The sequence below is a fragment of the Brienomyrus brachyistius genome, chromosome 9 (genome assembly GCF_023856365.1).
Source record: "Brienomyrus brachyistius isolate T26 chromosome 9, BBRACH_0.4, whole genome shotgun sequence".
NCBI classification, from domain to species: domain Eukaryota; kingdom Metazoa; phylum Chordata; class Actinopteri; order Osteoglossiformes; family Mormyridae; genus Brienomyrus; species Brienomyrus brachyistius.
Window position 1 is genome coordinate 1,062,065 of NC_064541.1, and position 22,660 is coordinate 1,084,724.

Sequence of the window (22,660 nt, forward strand, 5' to 3'; positions counted from 1 at the left end):
AGAGAGTAAAGGTGGGGGCTTTAGTTCAGTCTCAAGGTAGAGTGAAGAGTGAACATTCGGCTGCCTGACTGAATTCTCCCCGCCATTATCTGAAAATCCCCCGCCCTCCTTCTTAATACACATGGCTCCAGACGCCTAGGAATAATATGTTCTGAGAAAGAAAAAGAAGGTCTAAGGCTTTCCTAGGATATCCCTTCTCAGACTCAGGGTCAAAACAGGAAATCTGTGTTATTTTTCTTGACCCACTACCATGAAACTTAAGCGATAAGCTCTGAAATACACTCATACTTGCCTTTCACTTTGCCGTGATTTAACAAGTGCCTGACTGTAAGTGGAGCAGAACAACAAGTGTAGTTTCATGTTTGTAAACAGAAACTGATTGCTTAATGCCGGAAGACACGATAGGCAGTAAAGGCACTCATGCAGGCGCAGGCCCCTCGCAGGCGTAACCGGCCTTTAATAACATGTGGGCGGGCATCCCGCAGCCGGCGCCGATCCCCGGACTCCCCCCTCGCCAGCGGAGGCGTGGTCGCGGCCGCGGGGCGTTCACTAAAAAACGCTCGCTGAAGTTTCCCTGGAGCACTCTGGGGAGAGACACTTGTGGATCGTGTGTTTTGCAAACAGAAATCACTCTGTGGGACTCTACGGGATCACCTTCCGCTTCTGCGTTACTGCGGCTGCACAGACTAACAGTCTTAAGGGGGATCGGTGCAATTTTTATGCAGCTTTCATCTCACGGCAAAGCCGCCATGGATTTGATCTGGTTGCTGTACATCGCGGTGAGCACCAGCGCCTGGCTCACGGCGGCCGAGCGGCACAGCGTCTTCTGGAACAGCAGCAACCCCAGGTGGGTCCCCCGAGTGCGGCTCCCCGGAGCCCCGGCGCCGTCGCATGCCCCCGCCGCGTCTTTAGTATGCTGCTCGCCTGCCCTTTCCATTCAGCCGCCTTCATTCCACCGTATCGTTATTTAAGCGCCGATTTTCTCCTTCACATGTTAATTTCTTGATCGTTTATACTGTGCGAAGCCTCCGTCCGTTCATTTGCATTACAACACTTTGGCGGTTTGTAACTTTAACAACTTTCATCTTTTGACTGATTATTTAAATGGCTTATAGTTGGTTGGTATTCGTGTGGTTAAGGTCTGCCGATGCACCAAACACCAGCATTGATTTAAACCGGCGTTTATATATGTATGTGCAGTAGATGGACATTAATTCAGGGAATGCATTAACGCATACCCAGACAGATGGACAGACTGAAACAGCCTATATATAGTTGTTATGCAGAGGGACAGTAATAAATATAGCGATAAGCGGAGCAGTCCGCGTGTGTCTGCTGTTGTTCGCCCCTAAATTGCTGCTGCAGTCGATGGGAAGGCAGAGATGCGGGGGAAGGTCCGTGTAAAGCGGCCCGCTTCCTGTGTCTGTGCCTCTGTGTGTCTGTGCCTCTGTGTGTGTGTGTGTGTGTGTGGCGCGTCTGTACCTCTGTGTGTCTGTGCCTCTGTGTGTGTGTGGTGTGTCTGCCTCTATGTGGCTGTGCCTCTGTGCGTGTAGTGTGTCTGTGCCTCTGTGCGTGTGTGTGGTGTGTCTGCCTCTGTGTGTGTGTGTGTGGAGCATCTGTGCCTCTGTGTGTGTATGTGGTGTGTCTGCCTCTCTGTGGCTGTGCCCCTCTGTGCGTGTGGCGTGTCTGTGCCTCTGTGCGTGTGTGTGGTGTGTCTGCCCCTCTGTGGCTGTGCCCCTCTGTGCGTGTGGCGTGTCTGTGCCTCTGTGCGTGTGTGTGGTGTGTCTGCCTCTGTGTGTGTGTGTGTGTGGAGCGTCTGTGCCTCTGTGTGTGTGTGTGGTGTGTCTGTGCCTCTGTGTGTGTATGTGGTGTGTCTGCCTCTCTGTGGCTGTGCCCCTCTGTGCGTGTGGCGTGTCTGTGCCTCTGTGCGTGCGTGTGGCGTGTCTGTGCCTCTGTGCGTGTGTGTGGTGTGTCTGCCTCTGTGTGTGTGTGTGTGTGTGTGTGTGGAGCGTCTGTGCCTCTGTGCGTGTGTGTGGTGTGTCTGCCTCTGTGCGTGTGGCGTGTCTGTGCCTCTGTGTCTGTGGCATGTCTCTGCTTCTGTGTGTGTGTGGCATGTCTGTGTGGTTGTCTGCCTCTGTGTCTGTGTGTGTGGCGTGTCTGTGTGTCTTGGTGTGTATATTTGTGTGTGTGTGTGTGAGTGTGAGCTTGTGCGTGTTTACAGTACTCAGAAGTCAGGATGAGATACGGCCCCTTGTCGTGATCGATAAAATTCCCAGTTACCGAGATGAAAGTAGCGAGCGATTTATAAGCCCCTTTCTGCTGAATTGTGGAAAGGTGCACTTTTATAGAAAGCTGGGCTGCAATGCCTTGGTTTTTTAGCTCCATCAGCATCTTCATCTCTTTAAAGGTCAAACAAAATGCTTTCACGCTCATACCTCCAATTTGTCTCTTCCTGCTGAATCCTGTTGATTCCTATGATAACACATGCTACTAAAACTACATTTGTATAACTAGTTGCGTAAGATATTTTCAATAGGCGTTTCATTTCTGTGAGGTATCGGGGGACTTCAGAATCAGCGCGACGGGTGGTGAGGGAGGGTGGGGTCGCCACAAAGGGTGAAATTTAAAACCCGGAGACCGGGTCATACTGGGGGAAACGTGTCAAGTTTAGTAGGTTTCTTAAGGTTAAGTGAGATGAGAGGCGATCTCTGTCAGGGTGAAATGTGGCAGCCAAATGTGATGGCAGAGGGGGATTAAGGGAACGCTTTGGAGGGTTATGGTTTTTATTTAATCCCAGCAATATTCCAAGAAACTTCTGTTGTGTCGCCAAAACAAGGAAATCTCAGTAAAAGCGCAAAAACCCCCTAAACTGCTAAGCTGTGATGGATGGGCGTGTGACACATAAAAGCAAGTGACTGCTAACTGAGGGTTTGGCACGGATGAGACCTGGTGTAGGAGAGTAGAGGTCTTCAGGAGTTATACATCTGGTGTCTACTGGCTGGTTTCTTAAAGGCCCAAAAGTAGTTCGGAAACAATTTTCAAATGTTACTGGAGAGAGTGCAAACACTTCCTCAAAAGCTTTAGATATGAGAGAACCAAAAGAATATGAGGAAATTGATAAGATGTACTAGTATAAGTCTGTTCAGTATGTAGATAATAAAATCTGAAAACAGCCTGAATCTGGGGAGGACCTTTCATTCCAGGAAATGGAGAGACTGCTTCCGGATGAGTTGTACCTTTCCTATCCATGCCTTCCCCAACTTCTGTAGGCTAAGATGCGGCTCTTTGCTCCTTATCAGGTGTGTCTTACTTTTGCGCTTGTTGGATAAACCCCAATTAGTCAATTAGCTGCAGTTAAACGGACGAGGGGACTCGCCCTGCCTGTTACTCCATGGCTTCCCACCTGCTCGCTCTGTGAGCTCAGCCTCTTCGCTCGCCTGCGTGCCGACGCGTGATTCCGCATGTGTCAGTGTGCCTCAGCCCCTCGTCAGCGCCCTGCAGCGACCTGTCTCTCCAGCTGCCTGTCTGGTTTTCACTGCTTTTCTCTGCGTGTCTTTTCTTGTTTTGGATGTGTTTTCCGAGGACATTTAGCCGACTGCCAGCTTATTACCAGCTTAATCATTACACCTAACCCGGGAGCACTTTTACTGGAAGGCGGTTTACGCATTTGTTTGTCATTGTGATAGTGGTGGGCGTGGCCTTGCATCACTGGAGGCTGTTTTGCAGGGGAGGCTTAGCGCTGATTTTCTGGCACACGACAGGGCGCTCGCTCGCACGCGGCGAGGTGTGTCGCCCGGACCACGCACCCCCTGACCTCCAGTGGACGTCACCCACCCGAGCGTTTTCAGCGTGTGTATCACCCTCCTCCCCTTGCCCGAGTTGGTCTCTCCCATTTTGTACCTGTCCCCCCCCCCCCCCCACCCAATATTTCTCTGTAGGGGCCCAGGGTACATTTTCCTCCCTTCTCCATCTGTAATTCTATTCCATCCTCTGTTCCCTGAATGGCTCCGATCAGCATCCTTCTCCATACCAGGTAGTTCCTGAATCTGATAGACTTGTCCCTGCCTGGTGGCCAGAGGAGGGACACTTTCATTCTCTCTCTGGTTGGGACTCGCTATGGTCCTTATTCTTTCGGGTGCTTCTCTGTGCTGTCTGAAGTCACGATGTCGTTGCCGCAGCTGCCTACTCATGAATGCCTGTGTCTCTCCTCTATCTTATTTAGCGTTTCTGTGCTTTTCTCTGACACCCCAGATCTTCCTTGTTCACTGGACCTGAGAATGAATGGTGGTGAGCGACACGCTAAACACGCTCCTTTGTCCAGGCCGGGCTTCAGATCTGTCATTTTCCTCACGCGTTTCTATGTTCGGGTCCCCAGTAGACGGAGCCCCGTTTGTAGAGAGAGTGACTCTGGCTGTTTTTTCTCCGCTTCTTGCGACCAATAAAACTCGCTTCAGGAGCCATTAAGCGTCTCCGTCTGCAGCTCGCTGTTTGTGTGCTGTGTCTCTTCTCTCTTTCTTCGCTGTGTGTTCCCGGGAAAACTGCGTATCCTGTCAGCACAATGCGCCATGTCCCCTCACACAGCCCCCCACGCATGGGGGTGACGAGGACAATGCGAGTGCCTCAGTGAGCCCATGGCCCCCTCCCACCGCCGCCACTGATTTGCTCTTCACTTTGTTTTTAAGGGCATCTCTAACGATAATGACGCCAAAATGGATAATCACTCAGAACGACCAGCTAATGTTAAGCGGCGATCACACCCTATGAAACGACGTCTCTCTCTCCTCTGGCAGGGTCCTGTTCCCTCGCTCCCCCGACTAGGTCTTTCCCGTCTCCCTTTCGCTACCTATCCCCTGCCCCCCCACCCCCTACCCCCCCTGTGTCCCCTCAATTCAGCTGCTATATAAGTTTGCTTTATTTATCTTGCTTAATGATTATCTGTCTAACTTTGTCCTGCTGGCTGACAGATTTCATTTCATTCTTTTCTGCTTGGAAAACAAACAAAGGCTCCTCTTCTTCTTCCCTCTCTGTCCTCCCCCCCATAGCACTCGTCTTTCTGCACGCCCCCCCCCCCCACACACAGTGCCCTTCCTCTCCCCGCTTATCTGCGCCCCACACTTCCTCCTCCTCTCGCTGTCTGCCCGCGTCTCCGTTCTCACAGCCCCTGCTCTCCTGTCCTTGTTGTTCTTGGACTTTTCCTCTGAGGGCGACGGGCTCGGTGTCTCACCGTGTTTCACCATGTTTCTCGCCACCTCGTGATTTCCTCACTGTTATTCCCACTCTTACGGATCATCGTGTGTCACTGGTGAATGCTGCTGTGTGACCGGGGCGGTAAGTGTGTTGTGAAATGATCCGATAAGGGTTTTGTATGCTGTATGTTTACAGGAGTGATGCTCATACAGATAAGTCCTCTGTACTAGTCTCTGTCGCCCCCTACAGGTGCACACCCATCCCATACCTATCACAGGCTTCACTTGGGTTCTCTTTTTCAAAATAATACTATTATTATGATATAATTTTTTTCCCTTTCATGACCACAGACACATTCTTTTTCACTGTTATTGCAGTGACATCCCCCCCAGGCTTGGGTAATATGTGTATGTGATTTTCAGGACTTCACTTGACGCCTGCTTTGGGATTTGCGTGACTGGGGCGCTGAGGAGGGAGGTTAGGGGTTAAAGTGGGAGGAGAGGTGAGGGGTAGAGAAAGAGCAGGGGGGCGGGGGGTTGGCGGGGCAGAGAAAGGGCACAGCTGTAAGAAAGACAGATTGTTTTACAAAATTCACACAGGATAAAGGAGCCTGGTATATTATGTTAAGTTTAAGCAGGAGACAGACTGGGGGGGGGGGACACAAAGATGGACAGTGAGGGGAGGGCTGCACTGACTGTGATAGATGGCCAGGCAAAATATTGAATCGCGTACATAATCGGATACAAAAGAAAAGGCTGAGTTTACGTTTAACACAGCCTGAGTTCTGGGGCGTAAAGGATACAGGGCGACTGTGCTGGCTGCTGCACCTCTGACGTGCTGAATCCCCTCCATCGGCAGGCTTTGGCCCAAACCGTGGCTTGAGTAGCGCATTGATCCCCGCTGGGGGCAGCAGATTAGCGCCCCCCCCCACCAGCTCGCTCAGCCGTGAGGCCGGTGTCATTAACTCCGGGTCACTTCTCAGAAAGGCTCTTCGGTGTTTGTGTGGGAACTGGGCTGGGTCGCCTGGGGGTTCGGGGACAGCCCGGCGGTTCCCTGTGACGTGGTGTCGCCCCCTGCTGGCTGGGTGTAAGGTTCCACCGTTACCCAGGCTCGCTGACTGCAAGCCCCCTCCTGGCGTGTCAGGGGGTACATTCGTGCTTCTGCTGACTCCATAGCGGTGTGTTATCCATAACCCTGACCTCTGAGCCTTGTGGCCTGGCCCTCCCCCGCATCTTTCTGACATTCCGAAGTGGGGGGGGTGAAAGCACCGGCCTAAGGGGCATTTATGGCTCCCTGCAAGAGTGCCGGTTTGGGCCTTGTGATAGTGTGTCATAACTCGCACCTCTCCCTCCTGGTAGGCGGGGCTCCAGGGGAGGGGGCGGAGTGCCTGGGGAGGGGGTGGGGCACTGGGGGAGGGGGAGGGCCTTTGTGGGAGTGCCGGTGGTTGGCCTGAGGGAGGAGGAAAAGCAAGCCCGCGGGGGCAAGTGTCTTTGACATGGCTGTGGACCAGCTGTGCGGGGGGGTCGCCCCAGATCCATCTTTGGGGAGAGCATGGAGGGAGATGCCTGGGTGGGTGAGCTCCAATCCGTCCCCGTTGCGAGCCGCTGGAGTCTGACTCCTTTGCCCTGACGGCCCCCCAGCCCAGGCCTCCCCTCCCCCCTCTGGCTCAGCGCTGAGCAGTAGCTGAGGCTGAAGGCCGGCGGGTTTGCAGGCATCATGGATGAATTACTGTTTCATTGCTGAGTCTGTTTGGTTAATTGGAGGATTTCTTCCTGAATAAAAGCTGTAAACAAAGGGGCCGTTATCTTTGCGCTGGATAAGCAGCAACAAAGGCTGCTCACGCCCCAGTGTCCCGAGGACCTCTCCTCCTTCCTCTCTCCCCCGCACCTCAGGCGCACAGCTTTCTGGGGGGAGGTGGCTGGTATAATAATCCCCAGCCCCCCAGGGGAACAGTTAGATGTCTCTTTCAGTTTAATTATAGCCCATTTAACTCCCCCCCCCCCCCCCCCCCCCCAATAGAACACGTTGGGTCCATGCTGCAAACAACTTTAATTTGTTAGTCTTCAAAGAAAGGATTTTGGGGTGAGGGGGGATGGTGAGAAGGAGGGGGGGCCTGTCTCAGGAGGCCATCATTGCTGCAGAGACTCGGAGGCGGAGCTTCTCGCTGACGGCAGAGCGTAACATGTGGCTCGATGGGAGCCCCCTAAACATCAGGGCAGCGAGCAGCAGGCCCCCACTGGGCAGCGCTGGGCCGTGGGCTGCAGGGGGCCTTAACGAAGCGTGAACGTCTGTGCGGGGCTCCTCCGCCTTGCCCCCAAGCTCGCAGAGAGCTCACAGCAGCCGTAGCTAATCAGAACCCCCCCAGCACTTTACACTGTGTTGTAATTTTGACAGGGTGGTCATCGTTAGCAGGGGGTTAGTCAGGGGATTTTGGATGGGGGGGTGGGTTTGGAGCCAGAGTGTCTGTCCCTAACTAGGGGTCTTGGCGACAAAAACAACAAGGGGGGGGGAGGGGGTGAACACCTCAACCCCAGGCTTTGATCATAAGTCACACATATGGAGTCCTATACTCAAGCTTCAGGAAAACGCATCTTGGACCCATCCATTTAGTGGGCAGGGGGGAGTCCACCGACTGAAATTTAAGGAAAGTTCTATGGGGGGGGGGGGATATGTTTCAGCCCCCATCTGCCTGATGTAAAGCCTGCTGCTCTGGGGGAAACTGTAAGAACTGGTAGAGCTAGAATCTGCTAGGATCTTCTCAGATCCATGTCGCACGTGTCAAGGATCTACTAGGATCTACCCGGATCACTATTGCATGTGTCAGAAAGGGGCAGAGCGGCTGAGCTCCCTTTTCACCTCCTATATTTAAACCTTAAGGCTGTATGGGTTGTATGAATGCAGGTGACTTTGTGAGCGAGTTTTGCATGGAGGAGAAACCTCGAGGATAGCTGCTTGCCCCCCCCCCCTCCCCATCCATCAGGTGATTTCCCCCCTGCCCCCCCCCCCCCCCCCAGAGAGTGGAGACCTCTGTGAGAAAGTGAAAGGCTGAGTGCAGTGGAGCTCTCAGTCACAGGCAGGCGAGCACAGACCCGGAAAGCGAGGGTGGGGGGCATGAAAAGAGGCATAGGGGGGTGTATTAGCAGGGGAAGAGGCAGACAGTCTGACTGTGTCCTTTCTGCTCCTGATCAAAGGCGGGGGGAGATTTGGGGTGGGGGGCTCTCAGACCGAACGTGCCGGTCAGGGATGGGGCAGTAACTGAACACGGATGCTTTGTGTGGGTCTCTGACCTGTGATTTCCCCGCCGCCCCAAAACCAGTTCCCAGTCTTCCTTAACCCTTTATGCGCTGGGCGCAGGCAGCTAAAAGCCAGAGGGCCGCGTGGGCGTGCTAATAGCATGCGTGTCCTGCATGCATTAATAAGTAGGCATGAAAACGGGTCTATCCTGCCCCCATCTGACAGTCTGCAATGTGGTTTGTGAGACTCGGAATGAAAACAGTTTGCTGGTCATCCGTGCTAATCTGTTCGAGCCGAGCAGTGTAGGATGTAACCAGGGAAACTGCTGCCGTGACAACCAGTGCCTCATTCAGCACAGTGATCACGGGAGGCGGGATCAACATGGCCTGCCCCATTCCCCTCCCCCCAATCTCGCACATTTTTTAGCAAATGAGCCCGCTGTCCGCGGAAAGCGATCTGCTGGCAAAACCGGGGATATTTAACACCCCCCTCTCAGCTCTCAGCATGCTGCCCCTTCATACTGTTGGCTGTGTGACTGCAGGATGTACTAAGTCCCCCCCCCTCCCCATTCCTGTCCCCCCCCAGGTTCCTGTGGAGCGAGTACACCGTGCAGGTGTGCATCAATGACTATCTGGACATCATCTGCCCGCACTACACGCGTGGCGAGCTGCCCTCTCAGGAGGCTGAGCGCTACGTGCTCTACATGGTGGAGCCAGAGGACTATGCTAACTGTAAGCCGCACTCCCCTGAGCAGCTGCGCTGGGAGTGCGCCCGGCCCTTCGCGCCGCACGCCCCCGAGAAGTTCTCCGAGAAATTCCAGCGCTTCACCCCCTTTACCCTGGGGAAGGAGTTCCGGCAGGGCGAGAGCTACTACTACATTTGTAAGCACCGCTGCCTCCGCCCGAGCCCCACCCACAGCCAATCTCCCCCCTTAAAACCTGTTGGAGCTTCTCCTGAGATTCACTTCAGCCTTTAATCAGCCGCTTGCTGGTGTGTCTGACTTGCATCTCCTGTCTCTGTGCTTTTCAGCAAAGCCCCTGCATCACCACGGCAAGGAGTGTCTGAGGCTGCGGGTGGATGTCGTCGCGCCCAGTGGTACGAGCACCAGGCTTATTTGTTTATCCTCGTTCTGGTTTGGACCCCTAGTGTGTGCTCTTCATACCCTTTTTCTGCCCCTTTGGCATTTCTAGAAGGTTCTAATCCTGCTCTGCTGTCCATAACAGGGTCTCAGGAGCCCAAAGTCAATGGTGGACGACTCAGTGGAGGAGGTGGAGTCCACAACCCATCCAATCGGCTTCCTGCAGGTACGACGTGTCCCATTGGGTGGGGTTCTATGCGCCGCTTCGCCAATGGCTCTGTTTATCGTGAGAGAGTCTGAAACTCAAGGCCTCTCCTCCTCTCCCCCCCCACCCCAGACGACCCGGCGGTGATTGAACCTGAGGTTCAGAAGAGTGTGGGAACAAACTCTGCACTGAAGCCTGCCTCCGTCTGGCTCTTCACACTGATCCCCTTCTTACTATGGCTGTCTCTGCACTGAGCCAGTCGCAGAACCGCAGGGACTGTTTCTACGGAAACGACGGACTGTGGCGAGAGTGGTCTAGGGGGACCACAGCGGGGTCTTACAGCCCGGTGCTGGTCACTGGGAGAGTGGGTAACACTCCTTCTAAGGAGGTTTTATTAACGTGTGCACAGAATCGCCATAACGATGACCAAGGAGTTTGAGTTGTAGCTGTTTACTGAAATGCGTGTGTATCTTTGTGAAGGATTTTCTGTTTTGCCAAGACCGCTACGCTCCTCCTCTTCCACCTTTTCACCCTCATAATGACGAGAATGATGGAGAATACTGGAATTCAAGGTGAAGGAACAGGAAAGATTCAAAAAGTGACTCCCACCGCCCCACCCCACCCCCTCAGCGATGCAACTATGAATTTAAGCAGAAATTCTACAGTTTTGCCTAATCTTGTCTAACAATGAGCCAAAGAATACAGCGATCATCTCAGAATTCACTATATATATGTAGATATGTTCATATATCAAGTATTTCATTTGTAATAAAAAAAAATGAAACATTTAATATTGATATACAGCACACAGTGACACACTAAAGAAAAATGCTGGTCATTTTATGTAGCATTCAGACGGACTGTAAGCATTTTCCTCAGTGTCCTGGTATTGACTGGAAGATTGTATCATAAATGTGTCCTGATCAGGTGACACTGCACCTGACCAGAAGTATACGCTGTATCAGTGCAGAATCATAACGATATGAAACTCGTACACACACACCACAGCATCGCAGGATTGTACCACACACAGCGTGTCTGTAAGCCGAACCACTAGTCCCATTTCCAGCTAAAGTCAGTTCTCTTATGCTTTGTACAATATGTTTTATTGAACTGCTTTCACTATGTAGCACCAACACAATGTCTCACAGAACGGTACACTGGTCACCAAGAACCCATAATGTTCAACACCCCGTATGTACACTGAATGAAGAACAAGCTGTGGATATTTTTGAGAAACTGGAGTAACGTTGATTTGAATGCTGTTTTGCAGTTTTGTATATTTGTATCATGAAGTGTAAAATATGTGTATATAGAGAAGTATATGAAAACATTTGTTAAATGCTACAACGTGAATTTCTTAAATAAAGATGTATATGAAAACTATGAATGTCACCTTGTCCATTTCAAGGGCGGGTGGAGTGGGAACACCCAGGATAAACACCACGAAGCTACAACCTCAAAATCTGCTATGAAACTGTTTTAGCAGCCGGGCTCAACGAGAACTTGTGATCTCCACAAAGTTGGATTTGATGGCAGAGCAGCTGATCTGAGACCATATACGTGTCTAAACAAATTCAAGAATGGGTTCACGAACCCCTGGATGAAGTCAAAGCCCTTCAATAGTCTCCCCAGACAGCAGATCTAAAAATTATTGAACCTTTGTGGGAAGTTTTGAAAGAGTTCCAGCCTCTTCATCCCTCAAAGTACTGAGGGCTTCTCTTCTTCAGGCATGGGCCAATATCCCACCACACAGTTGGGGACTTGTTCAATAATATTACAAGAAGGACTGAAGCTCTTCTGAAAGCAATGGGTAGCCTTACTCTGTATCAGGTCCTTGATGGTAAAACATTTTGTCTGTTCCTTTTGCATATGGTATCTTAATTAAAAGCGTCTAAAGTGAAATACTTCAGCTGAAGAGGGACATTATGTTGCATACAGTGTTTAATATTCCATATGTCAGGAGTAGACGTTTTTCTTCAGCGGCAAACTGTAATGGCATTTTTCACCCTGTTACATCCCCCACTTAAATCAAAACCAGGTTCACTGGCATAAAATGCAAAACACACCGACTGTTCAGTGTGTCCAGATGTGAAGGTTACACATTTTCAACTTTAAATGTGACCATAAAACCTTCCAGTTGGGACTCCCCCCCTAGCCCCCATGAAGCTGTGGCAATTTCTGTTTTGTTTGTCCCTGACTGGGAGTTTAGAGCACCCTCCCACCAAGAGAGGAGAGCAGGACAACCTGGCACCTGGGTGTGAGAGAACCATTCCTGTACACTCGCCCTTTCACTAGCTGCTCCAACCTTGAGAAAATTCAACAAGTCTCGAACACCGATGTGTTTGTATTTGCCACACGTGACACTGTGGCCTTTTTATCTAACGCTGGCCGATTCTGTAATCACGCTGTGTCAACACCGTTCATTATACTGACCGTGTGGTCGTGATACACCTTTACTGTTTACTGATCCCTCATTCTCCTTATAAATATAAAAAATGTGACAGGTCTGTTTTCCAAGGGTGAAAGCAGTGTATGCCCGTCTGCTCATTCATCGCTTTATATAGCCACATGCTTCTTACAGATTCTTAAAGCATTCAGTAACGTTAATATTATGACACATGTGGCCGGCTAATTTAATTAAAACCATAAATTTGGACATGTGAGGAGACACCAGAAACCGTCGAGGTGCCCTGCGGCTTATACTTAAAATACTTGTGTTATTTATTATTTCCACCTGTGCCTTTCACTTTTATCAAGAGTGGAAGGCATTCACTTTTTAACCTTTGATACGGTCTACGTTTTATGCACAACATATGTTTATTTTTAATATAACCAGTAAAAGAAATAAATTCAATCCATTTACTGCATGGAAACGTTTCGCGCTTTTACTGCATGGTATGTGCGGCGTGTCGCTCCTACAAATAGTTTTCCGCACTACACGCATACGTCCCCAGTAGACATAGAAGTCCTCTGTGATTGGTGGAGAACAGAGTTCCGTCTCTCGGTTTTCGCGAATCAGGAGGCGGGATTTTGGGGCAACTGATTGCAAACACGGAAAAGACAAGAAGCAGAAGTCAAGCGTGTGTTAGTGCAGTATTTCATTTTTCGTCTGCGTTTCTTGTTTTTGTTTTGTTCTTTTTTTTCGTTCTATGGATTTTCTACAGTTTCTATCATGGGCATGCATCGTGTTTACTATACTGATGTTCTCGTCAGGACTGTAAGTATAACCAATTATTTGTTTTTAAAACTTTTAATAATCCACTGTGCACCGTAAATATATTATTGTTTTATCGTTAAACGATTCAATGGTTGAATGCCTTGTTATGTTGAAATACACGGTTTGCCTGCTATACGACGGCTTTGAAAGCTAGTTGTAGTTATAATACGGTGTTATTTGCATGCATATTATTATGAACCACAATGCAAAAATATTGTTGTCATGCGCTGGTATCTACATCCTGCAGTACCCGGAGAATAAATTGGTGACAGGTGACAGAGCGGTACTTTCAATAAAACCGCCAGAACAGGCCTGTGCAGAACCGCATGTTTTCGCCCCGGAGTAACGTACTAACAGACTTGAGAGCCCCCATCGTGTGTGATAGTGTCTTAATACTTAATGCTTATATTACGTACTGGCGATGAATATTATTATCAAACTGACCTGTACATTTGCTCCCCACAGGACGGACCTGAAGAAAATGAGAGAAGCACGGAGTTCAGATAACATTCAGTTTCTTCCTTTTCTCACTACTTTGCTCAAGTAATGGTGAAATATCGCCCACTAGGATTTTCTCTTCTAAACTGAGCTGTCCCCCGTTTTCTTGGGGAGTAATATTGAACGCGTAAACTTATTTCCAGAGCTGTATGGTAGAAAATCTTCCTGCTGTGTGCATTTTTTTCTCAGCAACCTGGGCTGGCTGTACTATGGGGTCCTGAAGAAGGATGGCACACTCATTATTGTCAATAGCATTGGGGCTGTCCTGCAGGCACTCTACGTCCTGACCTACTACCACTACAGCAGCGGCAAGGTCTGTGTCTCCTCGCCACGCATTGACACGTCACATGTCTTCACCTGTCGTTCATATTGTTGCCATCCATTCCTGTTTTTCTCGTTTGGCATACACGCAAATTCACCCCGTAGGCTTGAAGGACGTGGGCGTGTCTCTAGGGTGTCCGTTCTTAACGCAAAGTCCTTCCGTGTCTCTGCCACAGTGGCGCGTGTGCAGACAGACGCTCGCTGCCGGCCTCCTGCTTGCTGCCGGCTGGCTTTACTTCGGCGTTGTACTTGCCCAGGGCGAGCAGAAGCTGGCCCGGCTGGGTCTGGCCTGCAGCATCTTCACCGTCACTATGTATGTGTCGCCCCTCATCGACCTGGTGAGTTTCGCCTGCCTCACATGGCATCCTGATGGTGATCAGGTACCATCGAGGCAGCCAAAGTTGCTGCATGTCCCGTGGACAAAAAACACAGTGGTAGAGAAGGCTAGGGAAATATGTCAAGGAAATATGTAAAGAAGGATGCCCAGGGATGGTGGCCTCGTGACTGTTTTATTAGACAGGGATGTTCAGCGGGTTTGTCTGCCATTGCTGTGTCAAGGTCAGGCCCCAGCGGCGGGGCGGGGGTGAGGGAAGGCACAGGGAGTCTCAGCGAGGGCTCAGGACAGATCCTGAAACATCACAGGCTAACAGCAGACTGAATTAGCTGGGGTGAGCAAGGCCTGACTCTCATCTGGGCTAATATCCCAGCCTGATAGCTCGGGCCAGACTGCTGTTTCAGTCTGGATTTCTGTGGTGGGCAGGGATGACATCGCTGCGCTGGCTGACAGGCAGCTTACCGGCTCCCGCTTGTTCTGTGTGTGGGAGTACCATCCGCCGCGGTAAGAACACAGCTCTGTGAGGAACAGATGGGCCGTGAACGGCGAGTAACCTGGGGCGAGAGCCACGTGGGGGGGCCCCGTCTGCCTGTCTGCCCGCCCTCCTCTATATACAGCAGTCCTGTGCCCGTAAACAGCCAGAGAGGAGCCGACCTGTTTGTCTTTAATCTCCCTGCTGGTGTGTGACTCCTCACTCTTCCTGTCTTTCTCTTTATTTTCCTGTTTGTCACTATCTCTCCCCTGTCTTTTGTCTGTCGCTGTGCATGGGCCCATCCCTGCCTTCCTGTCTTCACTTGTCCATTGTTTTTCTGTCTCTTTTCATGTATTTACATCCAGCCTCTCTGAATTTAATGGACTCTGCTATCCTGTGTGTGTGTGTGTGTGTGTGTGTGTGTGTGTGTGTGTGTGTGTGTGTCTACACCCCTGTCCTTGGCTCCTGAGGTCTCCTTCTCGCCCATAGCTGGAGATCATGCGCAGTGGCTCCGTCGAGCGCCTCTCCTTCCCGCTGACCGTGGCCACCTTCCTCACCTCCTCCTCCTGGACACTGTATGGTCTCCAGCTTCAGGATTACTACATCATGGTGAGTGGGGGGACGGGGGAGGGAACAGCTGTGACTCCTCTCTGTGCCGGAGGGAGTTCAGCACCAACGTTGTACGGCCTCGGAAAAAGTGAATCAGTTTTTGGAAACCCACTGGTACGAGCGCAACTGTCTCTTCTTCCCAAGGTGCCCAACACCCCCGGCATCATCACCAGCCTCGTCAGATTCCTGCTTTTCTGGACTTTTTCAACAACCAGCTCTGTGAAGCCTTCCTACAAGCTGCTGCCACTGTGAAGAAGGAAGAGGAGCAGAAGGAGGGACTTTCCTACCTGTGTCTGTGTTTTTTTTTTTTTTTTCTTTTTTATTCTGTGACATGGTTTTCGCTTTGGGGAGCGGCCTGTCGATCTGGTAGTTGTCAGGATGTTCTCCCTAACGAGAGCAGCCTCTGTTCACTGTGGCCAAACAGTTCAGCTGAATCACTCTTCATGGAAATCACGACATGGGGCTAATTTCTGTTCTGAAAGATTTAAAACATGAAAACATCCTACTTTCCAGTTATTTATGGGCATTGGTGGCAAGGCTAAAATTTTTTGTCTTTATAAATATTACATACTAAGTGAAACAATAGCATTGCCTTCAGAGTGCAACTAGAGAAAAGGCTGATTTTCACAACTGTAAATACATTTTTTATATATTTTTAAGACTGTACAGAAATATAATGCTATTTTTCTGTCTTCACATCTGCATAATACCTCCTTGATGTAATATGAAGCTGCCCATTTGTTTTCTAACCTCTTTTCCCGATCAAGGTCACGGGGTGTTATATCACATGCTGTAGTTACAATATAAGCATCTCGTTTTATGAAATTCCCTTTGCTTCTCGCAGAGCCGTCCCACATCTGGTGCTGTGTCCTGCGCACCCCCTCCCGGTATGGGCTGGGTGTAATTCACTACGGCAGGCACCTCCTTGCTGCTGGCCTCTGTACTGCCTGACTGCTGGTGTTAAGCAGGTCATTCATAGCTGGAGGGAGGTCACATGATCTCGAACGGCAGACTAATCAGAAGCTCAGGGTGTGTAATTAAGGGGCCACACTCTCAGTATCACACAGCTCGCCGGTGTCACTATCAGATCTCATTCTTGTCATCCATCCAGCCGGTTTCCATGAGCACCTTTCCAGTGAAGCTTTGCAGTGCGCCTCTCCAAGGATGGGATGCCAGTCAGTCACAGGCCTCTCACACTCCCGCATGTTTGGGATAGTCGGACCTCCTAACCCTTCTGCTTTTAACTGCAGGAGAAAACTTGCAGTGTACTCAAAGAAAACTGGCGCAAATGCAGGGAGACCATGACAGCTGGCCACGCAGAGCATGGGGTGGGAGTCAACCGCATATCCTGCAGGTGTGAGGTCACAGTGCTGTGAAATGAGATTGCGAGTGTTATAAATGACCACTGGTTTCACAAGTGACACATGAAAATTAAGCGGTTGCTGTTGCGTTAATCCAGCATCAAGTTGTTGGCTCAGAACCTCATCTGCCTGACATCCTTTAACTGCTTGTCCTATTCAGGGTCATAGGGGGGTCTGGAGCCTATGGGCACAAGACAGGGAGCAAACCAGGCTGGGGGGGCGAATCACAGGGCACATTCACACCTTTGGGCAATTTGGTACCTCCAATTTACCTCAGCATGTTTTCAGACTGGGGGGGGAAACTGCACGATAACACTGGGAAAACATGCAAACTCGACTTGAACCCTGGTCCTAGAGGTGTGAGGCAACAGCACTAACCACTGCATCACTGGACTTAGCCACAGATAATGAACAAGCATAAGTTTTCCCAGTTAATTTAATAGTGATTTCCTTCTTAGATTTAAATCTATTTCAACAAAAGAGGGTCCTGTGAATCCCCTTGATTAACCATCATTAAAATACAAGTTGGTAGAGCTTTCTGGAAACAGAGCGGTGTGTGCGTCCTCGTTTCGTGTGACCCGGATAGGTGCAACTCCTCTTTGGAATGATGGTCATCGCTACGTCTACGTGCATTGCGCCTAAGTGACAGTGGGATGAAGACAACTACCCTCGGTCCTATGCATTGTGGGAAAAGTGGTAGTTACATTCACTTGGTGGACGATCCAAAGAGACGTACAGTTCAGTTTAAACCAAGATTGTAATCTGGAAGTTTTCTGAGGTTGTTTCTGCTTGACACACAAACACTGAATCAGCGAGGGCAGTAATAAGCATCAGGTCGCCTTCTGGATGCTTCCAGGCCACGTAATTAAGGGTAACATAATGCAAACTTTCACACCACTGCTTCAAAAGTGTCGGAAACAATTTCCATCCTGTGAGATACAGAAAAGAACGCGCCAGAGTCTCCGGTTTGATACGTCTGTGAAGGTGGGGGCTGGGGTCTGGGGGCCTGGCTCAGCTTGAGAGCGTGCGATATCGGCGTGCGAATCGGCCTGCGTGCGCAGAGTGCAGTGGGAACGGCTGCGCCACTGTTTCTCAGTACCTATCGGTGCCAATTCCTGTCTGTGCTTTCAGGAACCCAGCCCTCCCACCGCGAGAAAGGGCAGACACAACATCGGGGGGGGGGGGGGGGGCGTATGATCGGAGCAGGGAGTGCCACGGGGAGGCAGAGCTGGGGGTGCTGCAGGTGGAGGTTGCCGAGCAGATCCAGATGGAGGGGCTGATTGCTTCCAGCGCCCAGAGCGTGAGCCGCGTGCCGAGGTCTGCTCAGGCACTGACGACACCGACACTGGGGAGGCGGGGGGAGAGGCGAGGCGGGAGAGTGAGGAGGCGCAAGGGCGAGGAGGTCAATCAGTGACACCGCGAGCGTGTGGGCCAAGGGGTGGTGTCCAGGGTGGGGTTGTGACAGGGGACTGAAGCTGCCACAGAGAGTCATAGTGCGTGTGTGTGTGTGTGTGTGTGTGTGTGTGTATGTGTGAGTGTGAGAAGCAGAGAGGGAACGAGTGCGTGTGTTTAATCAGCACCACAATGGGAGCAGACTCACAAACAGGATCCCTCTGTATCCTGAGCCAGGAACTGAACCCCTGACACACAGAGCAAACGCAGCCCCTGATTACACACACACACACACACACACGCGGCGCCTGATCACACAGACATGGCCCATGTTCCCAGGCCCAGCTCTGTGGGTATGTGCACGTGTGTGAGCCACGTCTAACAGCGAGTGCCCCTTGCCCGCCCCCCCGCCGGGGTGCCGAGTCAGCACACACACCCCTCGTAACTATAAACACACCTGTCCCAGCTGCTGTTTTCCACTGAGGGAGGGGGCAGCGATGAAGGAGAGCCGAACGAGAGGAATGTGCTTGGTTTTACCCCCCCCCCTCCGCTGGTGCCCCCTTTTTTTTGTTGCAGCTTTTCCTGCTCGCCTTCATCCTGCTCTTAACTCCCTCCTCTTCCTCTGTGTTCCATGGCATGACACATCACAGTTATTGGCTCTGACCGGTGGCTGTCTGCTGTGACTGGCATGTCTGGGGCTCAGTCGGCTGCGGCATGCTGATGTGCAGGCCCTGGCAGAGCATCGCCATGCCTGGGGGGGAGATGGTTTTTACTGTCACCCCAGCACCTCCACCAGACCAGGAGAGTGTGCCAATTGTGTTTTTAACTTCTCCTGAACTACACTTTTCTGACTGAGGGATGCCCCCCCCCCCTTCAAAGACACCTGTCGACCTTTAACCCTTGACCTGAGAGAAAGTCAGAGGTCAGATGTTGACTCAGTAAGGGGAGGGTTAAAGGCCACACACTGTGGGGGGAGGCTGTGGCTGTTTACTCCAGCTCGTGACCCTCCCCACCCCCCCCCAGCCTGTGCTGATATTGCTGCATCGGCACATTTTCACAATCTTCTGGAATCTTTAGGGTCTTTTCACTTCACCAGCGAGTCTCCACTCTACTGTTTTTGTGCAGCGGTGCCTTACAATGCTATTGCGTTTATTGTGCATTGTTTTGCTTGCATAAAATATGGGAAACTAAATATCTGAGTAGCTAAACTCTTTAATGGGAGTTTTATTAGCAAGTTGTGGACAAAGAACCTTTCAGCTCTCACAGGTGAATCATGTCTGGATGTCGTCTGTGTTTCTGTGTCTGTTTCTCCTTTTACTCCTCGGCCTCAGACTGACTGCCCCTCCCCAAGGTGCCCTGCCTGCCGTCGCCTGCTCACCGCCTCGCCCGTCTGTCAAGGTCTCGCTCCTCACTGGCCGGAAAATATGAGTCGTGAAACTAGCACAGATTCCTGAACCAGGTGTCGCTCCACGTGTGAAAAACGACGTGTGAAAACATACCTGTTCGTGACTTAACGGGCCTCCATTTTCATTCCCATTCAGAGTTCGACAGCATTTCCTGTCATACTGGTTACTAAATAACCCTATGAGTATTTTGGCATTATTTGTTATTAACCATATTGAGATATTATTAACTTGAGTTATAATCTCACGATTCCTCATTTTCTGCCCAAAATCTGAATTAAATCTTTTACTTATGTTATAAGTCAAAGGCCATTCAGCTCACATCAAATTCATTAAAACATATATATTCCATTTATTTCCCATAAATAACTCAACGTATTGTAAAACATACCATTGTCCTGTATTTAACCCAAAGATTCAATTTTGAGCTTAAGTTTGCAAACGTCAATACATATGAATAGTGATACAGAGAACAGAAAGTGTGGAATTAAAGACAGTGCAAACCATTGAGCAAGAAACTAGACAACAAGCTGCTTTCCATAATGAAGAATTGTTTTAGATAATAGTGCCATCGTGTGGCTAGTCTTGGGATTACAGTATAGATGAGTTATCAAGCTGTAGCATTTGTAAACGGTATACCTGGATGGATATTTGACTAAAGCTATGAGGTTTTCAGGTGGGGGGAGGGAGGTGGCAGCTGAATCAGTGACGTTGCCTAGTGATAAACTCAACCAGCTTTTGCATTTCTGAGATATCCAGGCAATTGTCTCCGTTGCTGTTAGCATACTGCATAAGCTCATTCTCCAGGTCGAGGTTCACGTGCTGTGTGGAAGGGAGGGAAGACGAGAAGTCAGCAGAGGAAGTGCACAGCATGCAGGGAAGAAGAAGCGATGGACATTTTGAGAAACAGACGGAGGAGTCAGTGGCAGGATTTGCAGTTCGAATGAATGAATGTGGCTTCCACTGACTGCAGAAAAAGCATCTCTTTAATCTTAATGGAGATATTTATTCCTTTAGATATATAATGAATGCAGTAATACAATGCAAAGCACACCTGCTGTCCAGGAAAGCGATAGTGAGTCTGGAGGAGAACAAGAATGGAGCTAATGGACCCTGAGGCAGCATCCTGCATACCTGAACACAAGTGCAGAGGGGCACGGGGACACACCTGAACATGAGCATAGGGGGCCCACAAGGACACACCTGAACACATGTATAAGGGGGCACGGGGACGCACCTGAACATGAGCGCACAGGGGCACGGGGACGCACCTGAACATGAGCATAGGGGGCCCACAAGGACACACCTGAACACATGTATAAGGGGGCACGGGGACGCACCTGAACATGAGCGCACAGGGGCACGAGGACACACCTGAACATGTGCATACGGGGGCACGGGGACACACCTGAACATGTGCGTATGGGGCCCACAAGGACACACCTGAACACGAGCGTATGGGGGCACGGGGACACACCTACACACATGTGGACGGGGCCACGGGGACACACCTGCACATAGTCGCCATACTGCTTGTCCATCATTTTTCGAACCTCCTCCTGGGTGAGACAGGATCCACCACTGCTGTACTGACTGAAGACCTCTTGCAGGCTGGGATTGAGGCTGGGATTGACTGGGGCAAGGAAGAGGAGGATAATGAACTTCTGAATGGGACATTTGTCAATCATAAGGCATCAACACTACAGATGAGGCCTAAACTACATGTCATTGGACTGTTGGAGGAAATTCATGCAGACTCAATACATCTGATAGGATTCAAACCCATAAATCTGTACATGTGAGCGCCCCTAAATAATTATGTGCTATATAAAGTGTCAGTGATAAGTACTGCAATTAACCATCATTTTCATGCCGCAGTTTAATTCATGGAATCACTGAATGAATTTATGGACAAAGTCAGGCATTTGTTTCACGAGCACTGCCCAGCCGTTAAAAATACTGACCTTCTGGAGGTTGAGACTGAGAATGACAGATCAGTGTCAGCAAGCAAACTGCTGCCACCCAGCGGTGAAGGCGTGCCATTGCACTTCCTGACACTGTAAGCAATAAATTTACCAGCACTTTAAAATGTAGGGTACGCAGAAGGTGGGGTAGGATTTGAGAATTCGTGTAGAGGAATTGAGATTATACAGACAATACAAAGATAACAGTTACTGTTACGCTTGTTAAAACTTTTCGGCCTTTGTTATGATATATCTGGATAAGATCTCTTAATTAACCCTTCACCACACATTCAATATGAAATCCTTGTCAAAAATGAAATTTAAATCAAGCGACGTAAAATGATGTAAATTCTTAAATCTCTCCCCCGCTCGGTGATTAATTAGCATTACTTTGGAAAATCAAAATGTCACCAAACTGCCAGACATTGTGGTATAATTTATGGACAGTTTAACGATAAGAAAAATTAAACACGATTTACAGCAGGGGAGTTTCTAGCTGTTGAAAATATCATGGACTAAGTCAAGTTACCGTTTTTTTGTTTTTTTTGGGGGGGGGGGGGGGGGTTGAATGGAGATTGTCAAGGGAACTTAAATAATCCAGAATTGGCCGCTGTGTGTGCGGTTTTTCGCTGCAACTACATAATTAGATTACTAATTAGAGGACTGATTGGCTGAAGAGTCCTCACACTTGGGTTTGAACAGCTGACCTAAAGGTTATCCGAAAACTTGCATACACATCGGTCCTTTGCGGATAAGATTGGCCCTGATTTACATTAACAATATTGATCCCAGGGGGAAATTACTACCGAGACATGGTTACACATGCAGCTTAAACTGAAGTCAGCATTCGATTGCCTGATTTCGTTTACATTTTAAGCTATTTTATCCACGTAGGCCTACGTCAGCCATCAAATGTCACTTTGATCAGTGATGGGTTGGGTCTGTCGTAGCCTATAATTGGAATTAATATTTTAATTTCTTCCAATGATTCATGTGGTATATCACAGAATTTTGGATTAGGTTAAAAAGCGCTAAGAACAAGCTGAAAAAAACGCAACCCAGTGATATTAAAATGTGACTTAAATAAATAATAATAACAATAATAATAATAATAATAATAATAAACAAAGTCTCTTATAATAAGGATACTTTCGTAATACTGATGGGCACATCTATTGTACTACTTGTTGTAGGATGTCCCCTCCCCAATCCAAATTACAGATCGTAGTTGGGGCAAGAAGATCCACCTTAGATCTGTAAGAAGAGCCACTGGCACCTTGGGCTGATATGAGCGGAGCTTGCTGCGTCAAAATCTGCGCCAGTCTGTTTACCCAGTATTTATTGCCTCAAAGAGTGCATTGATCCTGAGGCAACCTCCTCCC

The 22,660-nt window shown here is 49.8% G+C and overlaps 2 protein-coding genes across 2 annotated transcripts; both read left to right on the forward strand.

The window, feature by feature from the left end:
* The first annotated feature begins 557 nt into the window (after positions 1-557).
* Positions 558-11,090, forward strand: efna1b (ephrin-A1b). The gene is made up of 5 exons (XM_049026240.1): positions 558-847; positions 9,007-9,302; positions 9,451-9,516; positions 9,645-9,725; positions 9,837-11,090. Exons 1-5 carry the CDS (start codon positions 720-722, stop codon positions 9,956-9,958), a joined length of 693 nt encoding a protein of 230 aa, XP_048882197.1. The 5' UTR covers positions 558-719; the 3' UTR covers positions 9,959-11,090.
* A 1,646-nt stretch (positions 11,091-12,736) lies between these two features.
* On the forward strand, positions 12,737-17,064 carry slc50a1 (solute carrier family 50 member 1). Its single transcript, XM_049026425.1, has 6 exons — positions 12,737-12,924; positions 13,390-13,467; positions 13,612-13,735; positions 13,920-14,081; positions 15,039-15,158; positions 15,303-17,064. The coding sequence occupies exons 1-6, from the start codon at positions 12,857-12,859 to the stop codon at positions 15,408-15,410; spliced, it is 660 nt and encodes a 219-aa protein (XP_048882382.1). The 5' UTR covers positions 12,737-12,856; the 3' UTR covers positions 15,411-17,064.
* The last annotated feature ends 5,596 nt before the right edge of the window (positions 17,065-22,660 follow it).

Bases quoted from the DNA above. Each gene is read 5' to 3' on its own strand.
- efna1b (XM_049026240.1), top strand. From the start codon at position 720: ATGCAGCTTTCATCTCACGGCAAAGCCGCCATGGATTTGATCTGGTTG. The intron at 9,303-9,450 runs GTAAGCACCGCT...TGTGCTTTTCAG, and splicing joins CGAGAGCTACTACTACATTT to CAAAGCCCCTGCATCACCAC. The intron at 9,726-9,836 runs GTACGACGTGTC...CCCCCACCCCAG, and splicing joins ATCCAATCGGCTTCCTGCAG to ACGACCCGGCGGTGATTGAA.
- slc50a1 (XM_049026425.1), top strand. From the start codon at position 12,857: ATGGATTTTCTACAGTTTCTATCATGGGCATGCATCGTGTTTACTATA. The intron at 12,925-13,389 runs GTAAGTATAACC...TGCTCCCCACAG, and splicing joins CTGATGTTCTCGTCAGGACT to GACGGACCTGAAGAAAATGA. The intron at 14,082-15,038 runs GTGAGTTTCGCC...TCTCGCCCATAG, and splicing joins TGTCGCCCCTCATCGACCTG to CTGGAGATCATGCGCAGTGG.